This window comes from Melanotaenia boesemani, chromosome 10, assembly GCF_017639745.1.
Source record: "Melanotaenia boesemani isolate fMelBoe1 chromosome 10, fMelBoe1.pri, whole genome shotgun sequence".
Taxonomy (NCBI): domain Eukaryota; kingdom Metazoa; phylum Chordata; class Actinopteri; order Atheriniformes; family Melanotaeniidae; genus Melanotaenia; species Melanotaenia boesemani.
Genome location: NC_055691.1, coordinates 19429600 through 19453155, shown reverse-complemented (window position 1 = coordinate 19453155; position 23556 = coordinate 19429600). Strand labels below are relative to the sequence as shown.

The 23556-nt window shown below is 38.6% G+C and overlaps 3 protein-coding genes across 4 annotated transcripts; 1 reads left to right on the top strand and 2 right to left on the bottom strand.

The window, feature by feature from the left end:
• The first annotated feature begins 8694 nt into the window (after positions 1 to 8694).
• On the top strand, positions 8695 to 13443 carry adck2 (aarF domain containing kinase 2). The gene is made up of 8 exons (XM_041997955.1): positions 8695 to 9992; positions 10086 to 10232; positions 10492 to 10620; positions 10715 to 10810; positions 10946 to 11224; positions 11506 to 11634; positions 12122 to 12175; positions 12818 to 13443. The coding sequence occupies exons 1-8, from the start codon at positions 9111 to 9113 to the stop codon at positions 12956 to 12958; spliced, it is 1857 nt and encodes a 618-aa protein (XP_041853889.1). The 5' UTR covers positions 8695 to 9110; the 3' UTR covers positions 12959 to 13443.
• Positions 13444 to 16012: 2569 nt separating this feature from the next.
• On the bottom strand, positions 16013 to 19882 carry LOC121648100 (mannose-binding protein-like). Its single transcript, XM_041998048.1, has 2 exons — positions 19834 to 19882; positions 16013 to 16492 (listed from the first exon to the last, which is right to left on the bottom strand). Exons 1-2 carry the CDS (start codon positions 19880 to 19882, stop codon positions 16113 to 16115), a joined length of 429 nt encoding a protein of 142 aa, XP_041853982.1. The 3' UTR covers positions 16013 to 16112.
• Positions 19883 to 22152: 2270 nt separating this feature from the next.
• On the bottom strand, positions 22153 to 23548 carry LOC121647051 (dispanin subfamily A member 2b-like). Of its 2 annotated transcripts, XM_041996194.1 has the most exons (3): positions 23077 to 23548; positions 22428 to 22624; positions 22153 to 22180 (listed from the first exon to the last, which is right to left on the bottom strand). In XM_041996194.1, the coding sequence occupies exons 1-3, from the start codon at positions 23422 to 23424 to the stop codon at positions 22171 to 22173; spliced, it is 555 nt and encodes a 184-aa protein (XP_041852128.1). In that variant the 5' UTR covers positions 23425 to 23548; the 3' UTR covers positions 22153 to 22170. The 2 variants fall into 2 exon arrangements, with proteins under 2 accessions (XP_041852128.1, XP_041852129.1); XM_041996195.1 differs by having other exon boundaries at positions 22153 to 22624; positions 23077 to 23545.
• Positions 23549 to 23556: the final 8 nt, after the last annotated feature.

Below are 23556 nucleotides of genomic sequence, written 5' to 3'. Positions count from 1 at the left end.
AAACCAGTGTGGATAAAATATGATTCAATTAGCTTTCAGCGCTGTATAAAAATACCCTACTGCATGCTAAGGCAGCATTCCTCGTGCAACTTTTTCAAGTAGCCGTCAGAAAGCCTCTAACAGCCTGACTTCGGCAGAGCAAATACTCTGCTGACCTGTGTGGTTCAAGCTTGACCTTATCTCTGAAATGCTAGAGAGATCTGAAATGCCTGACTTGTTCATCAATAGCAGTGGGGGGGACAGGGTGGAGGTGGAGGCCTGGAACATCTGTTTGGCGTTTATCTCAGCTTATTGTGTTGCAGAGTTCTCTGTCAGGCCTACAGCTGGGGTCCTGGGAGCAAACTCAACCCACTGTCCAGGGGTCTTGCATCGTGACTGGGAACATGGTTCCAACAAGTTCTCAGTCCTTGATGGCGCATGATAGGTTGTTTGCAGGACCTCTGGTTTAAGCAGAGGAAAAGAAATCACACAAAGGGTGTTTTTTTTTTTTTTTTTGTTTCCTGCCCCCACCTTTTCCTTATGACCTAGAATCTGGTTTTCAAATATTCTAACATTATAAATTAAAGCAACTCTTAAATAAATGTTCCATACACCTAGAATAAAGTACATTTTAATGTCTCCTTTAATATCCAGATCACATACTGTAAACTCTACTCTGCTCATTAGTGTTTCTATCGGCAGTTTGAAAAATAAATAAATAAATAAATGTAATAATCATGGTATTCGATTTTTCTTAAAAAACAAAACAAATTTCTCCAATTAGATCTTGTGTTAATGCATGTACTCTTCTTTCATTTTTGCAAAAAGAATTATTAGGTTATGCACAATTACTGGCTGTGACACTGCAGCACCAACAAATTGCAGGAAAGAAAACTGCACTCTACAGGGGCAAATATGCAATAGGTTGCTCCAAAATGGTGAAGGTCAGAAGATTTCTCAGGAAGCGGAGTCTTGCCTGTTCTACTGGACCGCCTCAATGTTGCGTCTCCACTCTCTAATATGTGTAGTGTGTGGTGCAGTGGTTTGTGGGTGGTCACCACATAGAGGTATAAACAGGAATGTTTACACCTCTAAACAGTTGCCAGGGCATCCCATTTGGTCTGTGAGGATTCCGTCACAACATTAATGACCACATGTCTGGCACATGCTATGTGTTTTTGTTTCTTTAAGTACAGCATTTTAAGTACTGATGATTCTTTCCCCCTCCAGTGCCATGATGCAAATGAGTAGTAAAACTTGTGATGTAGCAAGTATCAGGTTGGTCCTCTAACTGGCGGCAATCTCAAGTTAATATCCAGTTTGGAGAAAACTGTTGCCCTGTTTAGCTTGTGGATCATATCATTCATTGAACATGTGAGCAGACCCTCTATCTCAGGGGTGTCCAGCTCCGGTCCTCGAGGGTCACAATCCTCATCAATTTGAGTCAGGTTGTTTTCGATGTGTTCCTGCTTCAAAACCACCTGACTCAAATTGATGAGTCATTGTGCAAAATTTAATAGGCTGAGGTGTGTTGTTAATATGGGTGGGTCAACATTAGCATTTTCATAGATCCATGTTCAATAAATTTTGACAAAAGTGTAGTAATATCCAAGCCATTTTCAGGCATTAACATATTGTTTTTGTTGTTTAGTTTGTTTGCTTACTTTCTTTTCTATGACAGGAATTGCACAATGTTCTGCTTGAGGAGCACATGAGTTCTTATCAATAGTTTCTGTAGAGACTGAGATTTAAAACTAATAAACTCATCCAGTCAATGGGTTTTTACTGAGGACGTCCATTCATTCATTATCTTGTCTAGGAAAACAACCAATTTTGGAAACTAAGACATTGCTGAACCTGACTCATCCACTGTTAGTCTACACTGAAATCAGCCTTAGTGAGTTGTGTTTAAGATGAAGAAAATATCAGCAGGCAGAGGTTGGTGTTGGATACTTGGACTATTTGCATTAGTTATTAGAGCAGTTATTAGTTGTTACTAATGTGTTACATCCCAGCTTTTGTTAAAAGGTTAATAACACTTGCTTTAATTTCTTGTAATAACAATTATACTATTACTGAAAAAAGAAGAGGAAGATGAAGAAAAGGACACTGTCCAATTTGTCACTAATACAAAGAGGATAAGAGGGCAGTGGAACACAGTTTGACAAATAGGATCACAGTGCGCCCTAGTGGAGGAAATAGGCTGTCTTTTATTTTTTAATCAGTCTTGGATAAATTGACCTAAATATAAAAAGAGTTTACATTGTTGAAATTTGACCATCATGTAATGTGCATTGAATGCATTTATTCATTTGCTATTTCAATAAGCCTAAAGGGAAAAAAACACAGAGGGAAAACCTATTTAAATTACAGTGATTTAAATTAGGATCTTTGTTTACATATAGAGATTTAAGAATAATTGCAAAGAATATTATTTCAGTGAAGATATTTAAGCTGCTCTGAACAATTAAAAAAAATGTCAAATTTAACATGTGAAGATTCAGATTTTTAGGCTCAGGTTAGAATCTTTTTGTTTTATAATGAGTGGTGCACTTAATGGTAAGAAGTTAGTTTGGATGTTCATCTAATTAATAAATTGGACTGGAGATGCAACGGTGAGGCTTTCGACCAAAAGGAACAGAGCAGGCTACTACTTGAGAAATCTTTAGTCCTTCACCACTGGAGAAGGATATTGTATATACAAACCTGAGGTGATTGTCTTTGAGAAACGATTAAAGGTCACCACAGAGCTTCAGTCTATACACCTAAAAACCACCAACCAGGCCAGAAATCAGGGCGTATTGATGGACTCAGACCTAAACTTTGAAAAACACATTGAGGGAATCACAGTCAGCCTACTATCACCTTAAGAATATATCAAGGGTAAAAGATATGATGTCTCAGCAAGACTTGGAAAGTCTAGTCCATAACTTTGTCTTTTATCGGCTTGATTATTGTAACAGTGTTTTTACAGGTTCTACCTAAAAAATCAATTAGACATATGCAGCTGATTCAGAACTCTGCTGCTCGAGTCCTCGCTAAGACCAAGAAAGTGGACCACATCAGTCCAGCCCTGAGGTCTTTACACTGGCTGCCTGTTTGTCAGAGGATAGACTTTAAAGTTCTGCTTCTGGTCTATAAAGCTCTGAATGGTTTAGGACCAAAACACATCAGTGACCTCTTGACCCAGTATGAACCTGCCAGAACCCTCAGGTCATCTGGATCCAGTTTCTTATCAGTTCCCAGAGTCAGAACCAGACATGGAGAAGCTGCATTCAGCTTCTATGCTCCACATGTCTGGAACAAACTCCCAGAAAGCCTCAGATCAGCTGAAATACTCAGTTTATTTAAATACAGGTTAAAGACCCACCAGTTCTCTGCTGCATGTCACTAGTTTTTATTTAGAAGTCCAAATCTGCAGCTGGTTCTTTTATGCTGAAATCTTAACTTTATTTCTTTATCGGAGCGTTGTTTCTTTCTGTTTTTATGTAATCAGTTATATCTTTTTAAATCTTTGTTTATCTAACACACTTGTGTATTTTTTTCTGCACCTTGCTGTAATGTTTTTGTTTTGTGTAAAGCACTTTGAATTGTCTTGTACATTAAATGTGCTATACAAATAAATTAGCCTTGCCTTGCCTCCGCAATAAGTCTGCTGTGTAGAGTCCAATTTACATTACATCTATTTGTTGGGGCAGCGGTATCACAGACAGTAATTCAAACACACTTGAACAAGCTGGAAAGCTGGCTCTGTGCTGTGGTCCTACAGCCCATAGAGCTGAATGTGCAAAGAAGAAAGTTGCACACACTGCTGAACATAATGGACAACACAATAATCTGCATAACACCACAATGTTTTTAGCTAAAGGTTTCTTCAGCAGCCTTTCTGCAATAAGGACATGCATACCAACTCTATTTGTTAATTGTCCTCTTATGTATCCTAATCAAAATCTTTGTCATTATATGGAAATAGCTAAATGTTCCTCCCAAAATTACCAGCTTTCCCATGGAATTAGTATTTGAATGAATTTATAGATAAATAAAAAACATTATTGTAGCAGGTTTTAATATTTCTGCTCTGCTGAGAGTAATATGTATTAGGCAAACAGCAAGTGGAGAGGCTTTAAATTATGCAAACGTTATCAGCTGACACCAAACTTTTACTGCAAATGTACAAAACATATAATAAAAACAGGGCACTTTGTACATATATCAATATCAAACTCAAAATAACCAAGATAGCGTGTGTCTGTTACCAACCCAAACATGTGCTGCCATGATGTCAAATGTCATGATCAAGATCAAAAAGAAACTGTTCTAAAATAATACCTTCCTTTGAAATTTTACCATTTCAACTTACACTGTCAAGATGTTGAAAACTAAAACCGTGCTCGATGGAGAAACCAAGAAAATGCCCAAGAAACATGTCACTGTTGCAGAAAACCCAAACATCGCACATATTTCGTGCAAGAATCACAGCAGTGAGCTCCGTCTGTTCGTTACTGCTCTCACTGTAAAAATTTTGGACAATTGTGGTGTTTTCAAAAGACTGACAGAAAATCAGCAAATGAGATGTTCACAACGAATAATTTTGAAGGTGATGGCAGGACTGCATGAAGATTTATACCCAGACATTAATAATATCGACATAGTGTGCAAAAAAGTTTTGGATGATCTTGAGTGGAAGTTTACTAGCAAAGAAAATTTGAAATTGCACATGTTTTTACAAGACCCAGAAGTGGAATCAGCTATTGTCGACTTTATGATAAAGCATATCAAATTATCTAAGCAGTTGAAAAAAAAATTGGTATTGGTTTGGATGCAATTTTTGAGTTATTTTCTATTAGCCTTTGTACGCCTTGTTTTGCTTCTAATTTTCAGTTAACTGGGTTTGTTTATGTACCACCCTAACTAAAGAGGCGTCATACCAACTTACAAAGTTTTTGTGCAAATTCTGTCAAGGACTAAGGTAACAGACAAAAGAGAATACAGTTTTAGCAAAGACAACATGCAGGGAAAAGACTGAAAACTGCTGAGAGAAAATTAGTAATAATAAGGCTGGAAGCTTTCAGCACACAGCCTTGCATGCTGAGCAATCTCACTCAAAGGAAAACTGCAAAGACATATAGGGCATTCTTTCCTGTCCTGCAAACATCACACAGTATGAAATTTGTATCAAACTGCAAAGAATATGGAAATATTTAAAACTGCAGAAAGGTTGTAGATATTTGATCACAACTGTTCCAGGCCGCTGGATTCTTTGTTCACAAATGGTTAATTAATGACCGACAGAAATTGGACATGAGGCAAATTCATTTTAAAATTTTTCTCATTGGTGGTAGTTCACTATTTTTTCTTTAAGAGAAAGTCTTTTATTTAATCCTTGTTATGTTGAACAGTAAATGAAAAGCATTTACATTGGACATTTAAATTGAATTTGAGTTTGTTGAGTTAAATATGTAATGTGAAGAAGGAGCAACTTCATTTTCCTGGTATGTTCTGTGGCTTTAAGAGCACAGCCGGGGTGTGTAGCTGTAGAACAGGGAAGTATGTTTCTTGTATTATATTAGCTGTGGAGGCACACGGTTTTCTAACCAAGTCTTGGAGTTTAATTTGTTATCCAAAACTGTCTTGGGACTGGCATATTTCTTGTGAAACTTGAGGAATAAACCATTAATATTTTCTTCAAACCAAGACAGAGTGGGACTGGATAATTAAACGACATGAGACATGTGTTTATTTAGAGGAATTGCACCAGTTTTCTTTAATCATGACCATATTTTTAAGCTGAGAAAAAAAGTTTTGCATCCATGAAAGAATGAATGCATCTTTATCTATGCAACACTTTTTATATAATGTGCAGCTCAAAGTGCTGTTAAACAACATGCAAAACGTACATAGTGAGCTTGTTTCAGCACCATCCAGGCAAAAAATATTTTTTAACAAGGAATGTTACAGACCAGAGGCTTTGTGCAACAGCCAACCTTCCACACCATTAATTTTTGGGATATTCTTAGTGTTTTGTTCATCTAAAACCATCACATGAAGAGGATAATGTGGTTTAAGTCCAAAGAATTCTAACAGTTTAAAACATATTTACATTTCAGTACCTTACATCTATATCAACAGAATGATAGAATAATGCTTTTGGTAAACCCATCATCAAAATCTGACACTGAAAATTATTTACAAATGTGCATGCAGTTGCTCTAAAGTAAATTATTCATTTCAAAGTAACATACAGGGGTTACACTGTCATTGTATGATTGATATCATCTGTCAGACGGACCGCTTTCTCAGGCCTTCTTGGCTCAACTGAACCTCTTCACTGGCAGAAGGAGTACTGGTACAGCATTTATTGACTAAATACACAAGACTGAATAGCTTACAGGTTTTGGGCCTCCATGGAGTAGTTTTTAAGGGATAACAGTGACCTTTCCCCTTTCTTTTGCCAAAGAATCTGGGAAATTACCCACATGACAGAAATGAACATAACCGTATGAGTTGTTTTACAAAATATAACACAATTTATAATGATGATCTAGTGAGTAAAATTAGCCTAAAACCTTGTCAAGTAAAACACCATTAGCATAAATAATTGTTTGGATGGAAAGTCATGAATTTATTTTTAGATGCAACTTAATTTATTCTCAATAAACTCGAGTACCAATGCAAGTTTTTCAGAACTTATAATGTAAAACCAGTTTTTCTATTTTATTTGAAATTTTAATTTTTCAATACCAATAGGAGCTGTCATTGTTATAACCCCATATAACACCTGTTACACCTGGATCATATCTTTGTCATTGTGTTTCCTGATCTTGTAAGAGTTTTTCAGTAAACTTGTAAAAGTGTTTCATGTCAACGTAAAGCTGCTTTGTTGTTTTTTATTTTAAATCTGTGAAGGGGTTGTCTGGTGAGGTGAACAGACACTGAATGGAATGAGCTGACTCACCAGTAAAAGTTGGTCCTTGTAGTGCCCATCACAGTCTCGTCCTTACTGCAGCTGGGGCTCCCTCTCCCTTTGGACTATAGAAGACCTCATCAATGGGTGTAATAAGATTGTGTTGTTGAACCTTGGATGAAGATTTCAGTGGAAAATCATGAAGGTATGAGTAGCACTGCTTCAGTTTATCCACAGGGTAACTGACAAACATAAGACAGCAGACAACTTGAGGTTTACAGCTTTACCTTCTGGTATATCTATTTGCTGCCTCATTGTGCAAAGCTTACATTTTCTAGGCTCCCCTTCTCCAAACCAAGATGCTAAGCTGCACCTGGTAACAGCGTGGTCCATCATCTAAGATAGCACAGGTTACAAAGGTTCTATCCTTAATCTTATTTTAACTACTTTAAGAGTACTGCATGTACTGATGATACAGGTGTATAGATCAGTGACGTGCGGTGAAGTTTATGGTTGGTGAGGCACTGATTCACAATTGTAAGAACTGAAAAGAGCATCTTATTTCAATATTCATTCAACAGCATGCAACAGATAATGCTTCATATCCTATCAGCATTCCTCTTTCAATTACACTCACACACCCACTGTCACTAACTCTTCCGTGAGAAAAGTAGCTACTGGCTGTCCTAAAAGTCGCTAGAAATCGCTAAGTGACATCATTATAATAGCCTGGTACATGGAGGCTGCTGTGGAGAGGAATGCCATGGGAAAGGCAAAAAAGTACGAAAACACAACCTAAAATTTTAAAAAGGCTAAACTAATGAAAATAAAACAAATTCTTTGGTTAATATTCTCTTTTATTCTAGTTTATTAGATTATTCTAATAATAGTCTAGTTTATTAAGTGTAGGTTTTTTCTAATTAGGAGGCTGCAACATTTCATATCACTCCTCCACACTCTTCATTAATAGACATTAATATCTGACGGTAAGCCAGCGCGAAATCATCCTGCAGCAGCTTTGAACGTTTCATTTTCAGCCTGGTCATGAAACAGGTGATCATCTCCTGCTCTGAATGCCGCTACTGCTGCCAGAAGCCTCTTCTGATTGCTTTTGGACAGGAGAGGGGCCTGCGCAGCAGCACCCACTCCTCATTGAGAAGAATAAACTACTTTCAAATACGTCATGTCAACAAAAGTCTCCTATACTGAAAAAGTCGCTAGATTTGTCGCTTAAAAAAACAAACAAAAAAAGGTCGCTAAATTGGCAACACTCACACGCGCCCCCCTTGAGGTGAGGCAGAGTACTGTTTGCCTCACCTGCTGACTTTCTCTGGACTTGATTGTACGATAAACGGGAATATTTATCTCAAAAATACAATAAATACATTACACAGACTGTAGAGAGTCATGGTGTATAACAAATATTTCTGTAAATTTCATATTGGCAATATGCTGAGGAACAAAAAACGGCACGTGTCATGCAACCCAGTTTGTATTGGATGGCACAGTCAGAGCTGAGGCACAGCTCGGCCGTGCCTCCACCGGAGTTGCTGCACTAGGAAATACTCAAATGTGGCCATTTTTACTTAATAACCTGTCAAAAACGTGTTAGAGTCATACTGAAAATGCATTTTAACACAGATCAGTGGAAAATATTTATTGTATGCTTTTTTTCTTTATCATGACAGGTGAGGAACTGCCTCCCCTGACCGCACGTCACTGATGTAGATAGATATTTTTTTTCTAGCGTTTCTAGCGTGCGTCTTTAAGACAAAGTCACGTGACTTTGTGTGACGTTGTCACACCCGGAAGCGAGCTGTCATTGAAATGTTTTCATAGACGGTTCGGTTCTCAGTGGAAATGCATATGGTACAGTTACACCAGCAGAAGGGTGAAAAGTGTCGTTTGTTCAAAGAGGGAATTGAAGCTGCTTAATGGCAGGAAAGTCTACTACAGGAAAGCACAGCTACTTCATTGCTCCGTATATTAAGGTAATGCCCGGACTTTGTTGGAAAATACATATATATTCGTGTAATGAGTCAAAATAAAAATTTACCAGGCTGCAGCTGTAATCTAAAGTGGAATACCCACATTAATTTTACATGGAGAAAGCCCACTGTTCCCCGTTTGGATTCATAGTAATGATTTTGCGTAATTTTGTTTCGCAATATAAGACAAGCACATGTGGACTAGTTCACCTTTTGGACTGAGCTAACCGCAGTAACACATGATGACCATGATGGCTTTTGGAGCAAGAGCAGTTCTTAACCTGAGGTACACTCTGCAGAAGGCGGGCTCCTTTGCCAGACTGAGACTCATGCACAATTGCGGCACACGTTTTGTTAAACCAGGGCAGACTTTAAGCCAAATTCCCAAGGTTACACTGTTGTGTTGGGGTGCAGTCAGTGCATCATCATATACTGCCAGATGCCAGGAAGCGATACTACCAACCCAGGTCCCTGATAGAAAGTCTGTAGCAAAAGTCCAAGTCCACAAATTTATATTTTTCTGTCGCCTCAGTCTCCGTGCATTGGTTCTACTCCTCAAATTTGGTCCCCTTCTTCTACTTTCCCCCTTGGCTCTGGCCTCATCCAACTTTGCATCTTATTGGCTGGATGCTTTGCTGTGGGTGACTGAAACTTCAGGCCCTACTTTCATCAAGCTGGGGCAGTGGGCCAGCACCAGACGAGACATCTTCTCTCAAAAGTTTTGTGACCGCTTCTCCAAGCTGCATGTCAAGGTGCGCCCTCACTCCTGGGCCCACACCAAGCAGTGTCTTCGGAGAGCTTTCGGAGAGGACTGGAGAGGGGTGTTGGTGTTTGAGAGCAAAGAACCTGTGGGTTCAGGATGCATTGCCCAGGTGTACCGAGGCTGGGCCAAGGTGGCCCAGGTAGAGGACCCAGCTTTCCAGTTGTTAGTAGAGGAGATGGAGAAAGAAGACTTGCTGGAAGCCTGGGAGATCCCTGGTCTGAGAGGAGTAGCAAACAGTCTGCGACATCTCTGGAGGAGTGATAAGAATGAGGTGGGCTATGAGGAGACAAATTATCCAGATGGGTTGCATGAAGAGGGTAGCACTGAGGGGGAGCGTCTCATACCGGTGGCAATCAAGGTTAGTTTCATAAATCACACACCTACATAAATTGTAGATAGAAGGGTGCATGATGTAATATGAGTTATTGATTTTCAAATGGGTTTTTTTGAGGTGGTCCATCCAGGTGTAAGGAGACAGGTGGAGATAGACCTGTTACTAATGAAAGCAGGCAGCTGGCTTCTGCATTGCTTGCCTGGCCTCAAATGGCTCAGTATGTGTGAAGTTGTGGAAGAGTTTGAGAAGCTAATGACCAAACAGGTAGGCTCTTGTTTAACTTGCACTGTATAAATTTAAACATATTTTACAGGTTAAAATCATATCAGTTATGGTTAATTTTACCACAAAATAGTCCAGTTGTGTGTATTCTCACATTTGAACACATCTAAAACAAGAAAAAAAGTATATATTTTTTTAAACAGAAATATAACTTCATGGAAATGTAGCTGAAGGTTCCTGATAATTTCTCTGAGCCAAGTGACCTTTGTAAATATTTTATTTGATGTCATGTTTTTTTAAGATTGACCTCCGATTTGAGGCCAGAAACATTGAACTATTCAGAGAAAATTTCCGTGATGTCGATCATGTGAAGTTCCCGACTCCGTTACGACCGTTTGTCACCAGAAACATTTTAGTGGAAACATTTGAAGTGAGTACAGTATCTGAAGGTTTGGGGGCAATCAATTAAGTAAAAAAAAAAAAAAAAAGTTTATCCATTTATTTTTACATTTACAATTTCTTAGGAGAGTGAGCCTATTTCTAACTACCTGAGCTCTGAGATTCCTGTGGAGGTGAAGCAGAGAATAGCCAGAATGGGAGTAGACACTCTTCTAAAAATGGTGAGATACAAAAAGCATTTGTTCATGTAATTGTGTACATTTGAATATCTATGTTATCACACTGTAAAGACTAGATGTATCTTCTTCCTATTTCGTAACTTTGACCAGTCGTGTGCATACACATCTGTGTTCTAGGTTTTTGTGGATAACTTTGTCCACGGTGATCTCCATCCCGGCAACATTTTGGTCCAATGTCGAGAGCCTCTTGCTGGTTCTTCTGATGCCACCAGTATCTCAGTGGAGCACCATGGGAAGACCACCCTCACAGACTTGTGGGATACCGTGGTGGTCAGTGTCAGACCGGACCCGTGTCCTCTCCAGCTGGTGCTCCTGGATGCCGGCATTGTAGCCCAGCTCAGTGACCACGACCTCGCCAACTTCAAGGCTGTCTTCACGGCTGTGGTGCTGCGTCAGGTAAGAAGAGTTAGGGGTGTGTATGAAGTTCCCATACTGAACTCTGGTGGAATCACTACCCATTAACAACAACATCATCACATCAGCAATGATGGGAGATTTGAATTAGTTTACATTTACACTACCTAAGATTTTCACTGAATTTAAACCATAAAGCTCAGAATACAGTTCACATTACCAGTCAACCGTCGAGTACTTGAAATCCTTTTTTAATAGGCAAAATCTAAAACAAAAAATAAATTTAATGCTGAGAGAAAACTTCAGATTTGGTCATTTTTCAGGGTGAACGTGTGGCCGAGTTAATTCTGCATCATGCCCGAGCTAACGAGTGCCAAGATGTGCTTCAGTTTAAGAAGGAAATGGCTGAGCTGGTTGATCATGCTGTCAGCAACACCCTGTCGCTAGGGAAGGTACGGGTTTGTGTCTGTGATGCAACTTCTTTATTATGATGAGTGTGATTTGGGTATAGAGAACATTAAGTTCTCCCCTTGTCATCTAATCTGTAATTATCTGTGTAAAGGATGCCCATTAGTCTTCCTGGCATCCACATATAGAGCAACACTAAAAGAAATGACATTCAAACAAATCATACAATTTAAACACCCACAACTCAAAACCCCAACCCACCCCATTGTTTGGTTTGTCTGTTCGCAACACAACTCAAAAAGTTATGGCAGGATTTTTATTAAATTTTCAGGAAATCTCAGAAACGGAATAAGGAACAAAGGAATAGATTTTGGGGGTGATCCAGATCACCGCCTGGATCCAGGAGTTTTGTAATGGATTCTTTACTATGGGGAGATAGAGATAATTTTGCCATTAAAGCTTCTAACTAAAAAGTAATGCCCAGAATTATTGGCAAAAAGTGTACTATCAAAGTGTTTCTTTTGTTTATAGATTCAAGTAGCTGACTTGCTCTCCAGAGTCTTTGGCCTACTCATCAAGCACAAGGTAAAACTATCACCAGTTTGTATTTATTTTCATTTAAATTGGTCTAAATAGTTTTTAAGGTTTCATATAAAGCTCTTTGAGTTGTCTTGTACATTAAATAGGCTATACAAATAAACCTGCCTTGTTTTGCCTAAATATAAACTCAAAACTGACTACAATTTCCTTCTAATGGTTTTGGATCAATGACCAGTAAAGAAAAAGGGAATCTGTGATTCCATATTGTAGAAGTTTATAACAGCTGCTGGTTCTGACTGGGCCGTTGTTGTTTCTGTCGTGCTAAGTAGTTGTTCACTAATTGTAGAGAAAAGAAGCTAGAGAGTTTCTGCTTTAGGGATGAAATGTCATGAACAGCAGTAATTCAAGACCTGAGACCTAAATTTTACCTGAGAAATTCAAATATTTGTCATGATATGCAGGTATAGTCTTATTCAAGAAATAACTTTTAACATTTTGGTGTGATATTTGTCAGTAGATGTCTGTATGTTTATGAAAAATACATAAATTAAGTTGTCATACTGACACATCTGTCAGGCTTTAAATAGAATCAGTACATTTTAGCTCCCTGGATGAATTAAATTTCTCATTGATTTAGTTGCTTCTCTTTCTCGCTCTTACTTATTTATTTTTACTTTTTTCTTCTAGGTCAAGCTGGAGAGTAACTTTGCCTCCATTGTGTTTGCCATCATGGTGCTGGAGGGTCTGGGCAGGTCACTTGATCCCAATCTTGACATCCTGGATTTGGCCAAACCCCTGCTTCTTAAGAACAGTGCCTCATTGCTCTGATGTACACACACACAAACACAGACACAAATGATTGCCTACTGACAGGCATTTATACTCACAAGTACTGTGTGCATACAGCTCATGTGTATGTCTCCCTAATGCCATGACAACCAGTTGTCTTCAGGATTGCAATGCGATATTCCAGCATGGATCACAGGATCACCGTTTACTCCACATTTCTGAAATATTGATGCAATGAATACCTCATTGTGTGTTTAATCCAGCTAGAATCTCTAGTTTATACTTTTAAAATGTATTTTACTTCTAAAGACGAACGTTAACCTCAGGATGTCTTTTAATGTCTTAACGCTTTATTGTTTCCTTCTTAGGTAATATCTAATGGAGCCTTGTTGGTTTGAGTGTGAATCACAATGTGTACTATAACATTTGTTTTCATGCACTACATTTGACAGCTAATCATTGTATTTTATCTCTCTGACATAGTGGGAACACTGGTTATTGACATCAATAAAAGGGAATCCATCCTTTGTTTTCTTTTCTTTCACTGCAAGTTTTGTAACCTTGAGGGTACATTTAAAAGAAGAAAATCCATTACATCAAGGGCACGGCATCCATTCATTTACAATTTTATTAAATCTGTCAATGAAAAACAGACAAGACGCGAGTTTGTCAATGTCATCAGGAAGAACAGTCAGCATGGCTGAACAAGTGAGATCAGGAGGTTTTGGTGAAAAAAAATTAAAAGGAGAAAATAAAAGAAAAACATCACATACCCTTTATCGCAAAACTTTTTTTTTTTTTTTTTTCATCACCATCAAGAGCCCAGACCAATCAGAGCAGCACTGTTCAAGTAAGGAGGAAGGGGAGAGGTGACAGCTGTGTAGAAAAAAATACTTTCAATATTAATAATAATAATAATGGTAACAATGAAAAAAGAAATAAAAACATCTCTAACAGACAAACACAATCACCTCAGTATAAGACATTTTTTTGTCACGGTCACATCAACCATCTTTTTATTTCCTATATTTTTAATTAATTAAATAGCTTTTTAAAAATATCTCACCATTTACTTATAGTCATCTTTTTTCTTTTATTTATTGTGAAAAATAGGCCGGACTAATTGTGATAATTTGAGTTTGGTGTGTGTGTGTGTGAGACAGAGAAATAAAGATTAGAGAGAGATACAGTGGAACGTCTTGGAGCGTTGGCACTGAGAGCAGCAGAGGTGTGTGGGGATGCAGTACTCCCATCCAACCACCAGGTGGCAATGTTCAGTCTTAGGCATTTCCTCCAGGGTCCTGATGTGGCTGCCTGGCCCACTCTCCAACAATACCAGAAGAAGTCACGTTCTGCCAGCAATGGCCTCTGATTATTATGGTTTTTTTTTTTGCTTCTATGTTGAAATGTTGTTCACAGTCACTTTTGCATTGCCAAATCTCAGTTCTGTGTACAAAGGTTTCAAATCCCTGAAGGACATTTACAAAGACAAGTGCAACCTCCATGTGACCATCCCCTTTCTGGAGATGCTCAGGGATAAAAAGGTTCCTCTAAAGGGCAAATAAGGGAAACAGTACCAATCGTATCTGGTAAACATGCCACAGTAGGAATGAATAGAATTATTTTTGGGTGTCCAATAGATGTCATGAAACCAAAAAAATGTACAAATAAAGCGAAGCATCAAGTGTTCATCTGTCATATTCCTTAATGCAGATCCATCAGTCTCCATGAATTTAGGACAAGACCAAGAGGACCTCCTCCATGTTAAAAACTGATTGTGTTTTTATTCTCAACTTATTAATTTGCTCACTTTTTCTGTCTGTGTTTATTAGAATGGCAGCTTTTAGTTGGATGCACCCCCTGTTGTCCTTCTAGGTGGTCCCACACAGGACCATAAAGCATGGGAAGTGGGGGGGTAACGTGGGGTGAGATAAGCTTTTTGGGATTGGATTCTTGGAAGAAATCAGGGTGTAAACTTTAAGTCCGAAGTGGATGCTTCTTCCAGGGTTAGAGTGGGCTAGAAAGAAAAGTGAAGTATCTATGTAGGCAGATCATGAGCACAGGCACATACGCTCATTCTCACACAAAATGACATACTCATCTGTCTTTGAGGCCCTCGTTAAGTCATGGTCATGGAAGATGGAGCTGTGGGCCGTCAGCAGTGCAACAAGGCTGCTTGCTAACTGTCCTGTCATGTTAGTGAGAAGATCAGCAGCTGTAATCGCCTCGTGGCTGAATCCAAACAAGTGGTAATTTGTAAAGAGAGATGCAGCAGAACGGCCAACATCCTGACAGTAGAAGAAACAAAGATAGCATAGAGCCTGTATTCTCCTTTTGATTAAGTGGGAAACATCTATCCTCAAATCATTTCTTTTTGGGAGATGTTTGGATAGATGCATATGCTTTGCCATGTCATCTCCGTGAGCTGGTCTTTACATTCCTCTGGGGAAAGGACGTGTAGTCAGGAGTTAAGCCTAGTTAGGTAAGTATGTAATGGATGAGTGGGATGGGGCAGGAGGGAAGAGTTTCTCATCTTTATCTATTGGTTTTCAGCTTTTCTCCACATTGTGGGTCTGCAAGCTGCCACCAGAAGGTGATGTTTGGGCTGATGGTTGAGGGGGCAGAAGAGAAGGGGGTGACCAGTCAGAGTTTGTGGCTACGAGTTGAGCCAGGCGTGGTTCAGGCATTCGCTGGCTGAGGCCCTCTTCTCAGGCACCATCTCTAGCTCTGAGTAGAAATGAAAGTATACAAAGATGAAAAATGTTCGTTATTATTAGTAACCAGCTATAAAAATCTGTTCATTAATTTAGATAAAACTTTTTCTCATTTGTAAACTCTGGCTCTTTCAAACTGTGATTCTCAGACAATCACTGGAGCATCACAGTTAAAAACTGTAGATTTAATCATGGTGACGTCTGCTTGTAAAATTCTTTTTATAGTTTTCTTGTTATATGAAAAATGAACTCTTGAACATCAGAAAATGTGAGACTACTTTGCATATATACATTTTGTTGTAGTGCACGTGTTAAAAAGAAAGGATTATGATTCTGCACTTGTACACATGCATTATTATCTTTTTTTATTAATTTTTTTTTTAATTTCTAAATGCCACTTTAAACAAGTCTGAAATGAAGTCTTTAATATAAAGTAAATCAAAGGTATAAAAAGTGACTGCATTGCAGATGGGAGCTTTCTATAGCTGACAGATGATGTAAGCATTCAGAGAGCAGTCAGGTGTCACCTGCCAGATGCCGTTATCTGACATGGAGCAGCCAGTGTCCTGGATGGATTTATCTGGCTGTGATTCTCCCCATTTGGTAAAAGTCAGAGGTCGACTGTTCATGTCAGCCTCAAAATTACCCTCTGCTTTTTTATTCTTGACATTGATCCAGGCTCTTTTATCAACTTCATCCAACAGCTGCTTCAGTTTGCTGTTCTCCTCCTCACTTTGGGGCAGAGCCAGCTCGAGGCCTTGTTGGGAGCAGAACTTAACGGCCTTGAAGAATGAACCTTTATCCTTGTTGGAGACAAAGTATTTCTGACCAGCCTTCCACACAAAGTCAAAGTTTATAGCTGAAAAAGGAGAATAGGATGCCATGAATAAGTGAAAAACCATCTGATCCTTATACATACAAATAACACCATAATGGTGGTGAAATACATAATGTTGTTCACTTAACATTGTAGCTATATGTTACTCAGAGCAAACCAAGTTCGGTGTTTAAGAAAACAGCTTAAGCATATTTTGTATTAAACATATAAAGGGACCACATTACAACTTGTAGAATTTGTAAGAACCATTTTTGATATGTTGTAAATTTGTCCAGTAGGGTTAATTGAGAGCACCATATAGTTAGGAACTATCATCAGTTGACAGGTGTTGCTGTATGAAGGGAGCAAACAGGTTTTGACCTCTACTGACCATAGTTTTAAGGTGTGTCCCAATTCAGGGTCTGCACACTTCGAAGTAGATTATGTATCAGATTATGTCAAGTGTTGTCCATTATGTTCAGCAGTGTGTGCAACTTTCTTCTTTGCACATTCAGCTCTATGGGCTGTAGGACCACAGCACAGAGCCAGCTTTCCAGCTTGTTCAAGTGTGTTTGAATTACTGTCTGTGATACTGCTGCCCGAAAAAAAAGCTGTAATGGAATTTGGAACATCCAAACTAACATCTGACCATTAAGTGCACCAATCACTATAAAACAAAAAGATTCTAACATACCTGCATACAATGTGATGGTCAAATGTCAACAATGTAAACTTCTTTTCTATTTAGGACAATTTATCTAAGACTGATTTTAATAATTTAAAAAAAAAGACAAATTGCCTGTTTCCCCCTCCAGGGTGCACTGTAATCCTATTTGTCAAACATTGTTCGTCATTGCAAGCTCATCATGAAAGCCACTGATCTCTTATCCTGTTAGTATTAGTGACAAATTGGACAGTATCCTTTTCTTTATCTTCTTCTTTTTGTCAGTAATAGTATAATTGTTATCACAAGAAATTAAAGCATTGGGAACAACAATGCTGATTTGGTTTAAAATCACAAGGATTCATGATTTAAACACAACTCACCAAGACTGATTTCAGTGTAGACTAACAATGGATGAGCCAGGTTCAACAATGTCTTAGTGTCCGAAATTGGTTGCTTTCCTAGATAAGACAAATGAATGGATGTCTTCAGTAAAAACAGAAAAAAAACAACCCTTGATTGGATGAGTTTATTAGTTTTAAATCTTAGTCTCTACAGAAACTACTGATGCTGTAAGAACTCATGTGCTCCTCATACATCCTCATTGTGCTATTGCTGTTATAGAAAAGAAAGTAAGCAAACAAACTAAACAACAAAAACAATATGTTAATGCCTGAAAATGGCTTGGATATTACTACACTTTTGTCATAATTTATTGAACATGGATCTATGAAAATGCTAATCTTGATCCACCCATATTAACACACCTCTCTTTTATGGTATGTTTCTTTGGTAAAACAATATTATTGTGACCGAGATAAAAAATAAAAAAAAAACCCACATTTTCTTATCTCTTCTCCTATTGTTCTACCAATCCTTAGCATCTTTACATGTCCAAGCAAAAAACAAAACCTAGATGTCTCTGATCCTGACACCTCTAAAGCCCAAAGACACTTATAAAGTCAGATTCTTTGTCATGTGTCAAGCAGACATGGCGACCTGACCCCCTGACATCTTCATCTACTTGTAAGCAAAACAAAACTGCATTTTAAATCCTCAAAATAACTTACTAAGCACATTACCTACACTACAGAGTGTGTTGTGTGTTTCTGGGTGATATAGTGTAGTACAGCTTGGTTTAGGTTCGTTCCATTGTCGAGGGAAGGAGTCAGGATTAATGGCTGCCCTCAGTCCTGCCATGGCCTGTGGCACTGGATTGGTGGCAGGATCACACCCCCAGCATGCTTGAGGTCTAAGACGACATGTTCTTGAATATCCTGTGAGAGGCAAATGTTTTGTGTGAGGATACTTTGTTTTTAAAAAAAGCATTTCATAAATTGTGCTGAAAACTCCTAAATCAAGATCATGTCATGGGACAGAAGCTTTAATAGCACGTTTTAGAGTCATACCTCTAAATTCTTTGGAGGAGCCATTGGGTTCTGAAGAACTCCTATGGTCCAAAACTGATTAGAAGTCAGGTTTTGTTCTGTGCGCAAGGGACAATTGTCCCACCCATCAGAGAGGGTGTCATGGTTTTCCTGATGCGGTCCACAAAAATATACTGAGCACCGCGTAAGTGCAGACAGGAATCTAGAAGGCAGTCTTCAAGACTGTAAAGCAGCTTGTAACAAATATTTGTTACGGTCATCCAGTATGGACCAAAACTGCCAAAATAAAAAAAAAAATATAAAAATGGCTCAAAAACTGATGAACGTAAGTAGAGAACTTCGAAACACAGGAAAAAAAAAATATTGCAAGCTTTGCCTTCTACCAGAAATATGCAGTTTTGCCTGCCATATTATGCAGAAATGCTGATTTATTACAGTCAGGATTGTTAAGAGTAAAGCTAGAAAAATGTAAAGAGTTAAGTCTATTAAATTCAGCAGTTTACAGCAAAAAAAAAAAAAAAAAAACATGTTCAGGCACATCTGCAAAGTGTATTTAGATGAGGAATTTACTAGAACAAGTTGCCTTTTCTCCATCTCCTCCCTTTGGATTCTGTCAAATTATGCCATTCTGAATATACCTCAATACAGCATAGCATTTTCACAGTCTTTACAAGCATCTGTGCATAGCATGACAGAACTGGTATTCAGGTGTGAATGATGGACATTAGCACCAACCTCTCAGAACGGGCTAGAGCAGCACTACTTGGTTTGATTATGTGCTATACATGAGCTCTTGTACATATGTCACGGGTGATAGTGGGGCCCCGATAAAGGCCGCCCCCGCCACCGTGAGTTCTTTTCGGATCAGGGGGAGCAGAGTTAAAAGCGACACTAAAAAGTGTAAAAAGGTTTACAAAAGAGTTTATTCAAACAAACAAACAAACAAACAAAAAAAAAAAAAAAAAAAAAAAAGTTAATAATTTTCTAGTCTTGGCCATTCGGGTGTTCTGTACTGTCCAAGTATGCAGCCTCTTGCAGCGTTCTGGACGGGATCTTGCCAACACTACCTGTGTCCACGCGCCTCTCCATCATAGGGTCTAGCCCAACAATGACCTGTAAAGAAGGGGGCAGTCACACACACACACACACACACACACACACACACACACACACACACACACACACACACACACACACACACACACACACACACACACACACACACACACAAGTCCTCCGTTTCTCTGGGGGATACCCCCACCCCTATCCGCCTGCCCTACAGCCGGGCACCTCACTTCAACCCACAGTCACTGACAGGAAGATGTACTCACGCTTTTCCCGGGCCAGCACGGTGTCCCTGCAGCTGAGTAGCTGCGCCATGGGTTCCGGGTCGGCTGTTGCGCTCCTCCCCGCAATCCGCCCGCCATTCCTCTGGAGGTCCCACAGCACCTTACGTTCTCGGCCGCCTCTGGTTCTGGCTACTTCTGGTTTCGGTCAGCCATGTCTTCGACTGCCTTGCGACCCCAGCCATTGCCTCCCATCACGGTCGTCTCTCTCTCCCAGCAGTGTCCCTTGTCTGCCTTTTGTTTTTTTCCTCGCTTCACTCTGCAGGTTCTGCCTAAATCCTCTCAGGACTGCTCACACCTGTCTCTAATTGGGGCCCCTTAAGGCTTGATTGGCCTCAGAGGGTGTCAATAAAACCAATACAATATACTGCATAAAACCAAGGGTATAAACCAAATAAAACATGCAGTTAAAAGTATAAATAAACAGCACAAATAAAATAACATGCAGTAAAAAACTAAACCATGTCCTAATTAAAATAAGTCCCACATCCTCTTTTGCCCCGTCACACATAGAGTTATAAAAGTTTTCTTATCACTTCTTTAGTGGAGTTAATGTCAGATGACACACTATAAGAAGCAGGCTGAGCAGTTAAAAATGTAACACTGGGGTAACAGATCCCACTCCAGGGCGTAAGGTTGAATTAGACTGAAGATGAAAACACGAAAAGTAAATACAAGGAAGGTTTGAGGAAATATTTTGGGTGTGTCCTCACAAGCAACATGATGTCACAAGATGGAAACTGTATTCTGCAGTGTTTAGTTGCTCAGTGACCCCATGCTCCACCCTGTGCTGAAACCATGCATGGTTTTAGGCTTTCAAAAGTGAGATTCTCACCATAATGTATTCTGGTTGAGTCCTGTCCTTTGATAAGGCCAAATTTGATGAACAACATACAGCCAATTGATTATGTAATAATAATAATAATAATAATAATAATAATGGTAACCAATTAAAAATTTAGTGGGTTAGATTTTAATAAGCTTGTTTTGAAATCCAAACAAAAAACCGTAGCTTGTAATGGAGCTTAACAACTTAACTTCAACTTTCATGCTTTTGTTGACCCTTTCAAAACTGCTTCTAAGCTTGTACTTCTGTGGAGTAAAGCCCTCCTACTTTGGTTCTGGTTAAACTGGTGTAAACATGGGGCTGGTTTACCAGAAAGCACCAAGGTTCTGATACTCTAGAACAGAGTTGAAGCTAGAGCCAGAACGGTGTCTGCAGATTCAACCTGTATATCTGTCTTGTGTAACATTAACTAAAAAATAAATAAATGAATAAACCTTTCACTTTCAGGCTTGAGTTGAGTTCTGAGCTGAAAAATTTGTTGTTTTGAAGTTCCCTACTTAGTCCCTTCTACAGCATGTCGTAACAGATTAACTGCTTGTGGTCAGCCACCAAAAGACCGTTATAAGCTTGAACATGTCATTTGATGAAATCCAGAAGTGAAACAGAATTCTTAACAGAGGAAAATGTGGGCATCTATAATATGTGTGTTAATTGCTCACACACACATGTCAAACACATGCATAATTACCAAGAAAACGCTAAGCTTAATTCTTCCATCTTTTTGGAAAATTTTGATTTTAGCGTCCAAGCATATTTATATTTTATGTTATGTAAGAGGATATTATCTAAAATGAAATTATTACAAATAACTAGGCCATGTCCACGTACACAAATATTTTCTATGCAACTGTTTGCACCTTTCATCCACATGCAAACACAGTTTTGAGGAATTAAAAACAAACAGGACAATATAACTAGTGTTTTGGCTTGCAGAGTCAAACATGCATTTTATTTCTAAAATCTTTTTAATGAGCTTTACAAGAAAAAAAAAACATAATAACAAGATTATGTTGTTTATGTGAATGACACTGTTTATTATCTTAATATTTATAAAGATTAACTAATAATTCTGTTTAATAGAAAAGAAAAATACATATTTTAACTTTGACATTGATAATCTCAGTTTGTAACTGAAATCTCATGTTTCTAGGAGACTGTTTTCTTGATGATTGTAAGTCATCATAATTCCACAACATACTGAATGTCTGAATTCACCTGCTGGTCCCTTTCACTGAATATGTGGGCTGGGAGGTTTCATGTAGCATACAGTAGAAAAATGCACTTCTTCACTCCCTTACTGGTATATTGACATGTTATGTTTCCATCAGCAACCATTTATCTCATTAAAAACTAAGCATTTAAGATTTTTTCTGTCAAGACATATGAAAGAAAATATATGACTATGTCTTTCATCGGTTACTAATGAAGAAAAAGAGAACACAAGAGAAAAATTATGCTGATATACACAGAAAATTTTAATGGCAGATTAAACTGTTGAAAAAGAACGATGGCTGATATGCAAGACTTTGCAGTTGTGACGATCTGTTTAAGCAAACTTTTACTAAAACTCCACTTCAGATTTCTGAAACGCTGATAGTATTCAATAATTTGATAATAATATAAATGAATTTTTCAATAGCAAAAGGGAAAAGTTACAAAAAATATCATAAAAATAGAGCAGAAACAAGTATCATGTCATGGTGGCAAATAAGTTACACCACAAAGACTCATTTATCCTCTGTAATTATAGTTATTGCTTGAAATTGAATGGATAGCACGAGCTGCAGTTACAGATGTAACGATGACTACAATGAAGACAATAAGGAATGTCAGGGAGATCAGGACTGTGGCCCAGATGTTGAGGCAGCGAGCAGTGGCACCGTAGTGTTTGGCACCATTCAGATCTCCAAACATCTTCCGATCTCTGGCCTGGAAAGATCAAAACATAATGATATGGAGTCATGGATACCTCAGCATCCAGGAAACTTTAAACAGCAAACACTGAGTTCAGTCTCGTTGTTCTTGGGTTTTGTTTTTTTTTTCTAGATTCTTATTTGCAACAAATGCTACTGTTTTCTGTCTTTTACCTTAAATTATAAGCTATGTATAATCTATGTAAAATACTCCTCATCCCAAACAGTCTTCTGAATTATTCCTGTCTTTTATCTGACAGTTGGATTTTTTTTTTATTATTATTATTTACTTTTGTGATAGAAGTTATTTCCAAAAAACCTTACCATGATGGTACTTGGTCAGATTAAATAATATTTCTCTTGTTTTTCCTTCACATTTTCTTGTGATTTTGTAGACCTTAACTGAAGCTTAAAACCCTTAAATGATAAAATTCCAGAAAAATTCAGAGCTGCCTCCCATAAACTCACCTTGACAGAGAAGATGAGAGCTGCTAGTCCAAGAAAACATGGGTTTCCGTAGACAAGGCTGCAGATTGACCAGATGATGTGGTCCTTGGGGGGCTCAGAGTTCATGTCCACAGTGGTGTACTGAACCACTGTAGACCTCTGAGGCTGTCCAGGGGGGCCTTCGTACCTTGTCCCCTGCAAGGGAACAGTCTCAGCTGAGTAGTTTTGAGTTGGGTAAGCAGGATTTGTTGCTGGCTGCCAAACATTTTGGGTAGAACTCTCAGGTTGTCCAGGGGGCCCATCGTATCTCATTCCATGGAAGGGGATGGTCTCAGCTGGGTACTGTTGAGTTGGGTTTGCAGGATTCATCGCTCTCAGCTCAGCTGTGAAGAGAAGCTTGAAGGAGGCTGATGCAGAATGTAGATGCTTCTGAACAAGTTGATTTCCTTTTGAGGTTGTTTGAGGTTGGTGTAGTTCTGCTTTTTCCTCTGAACAATGGTG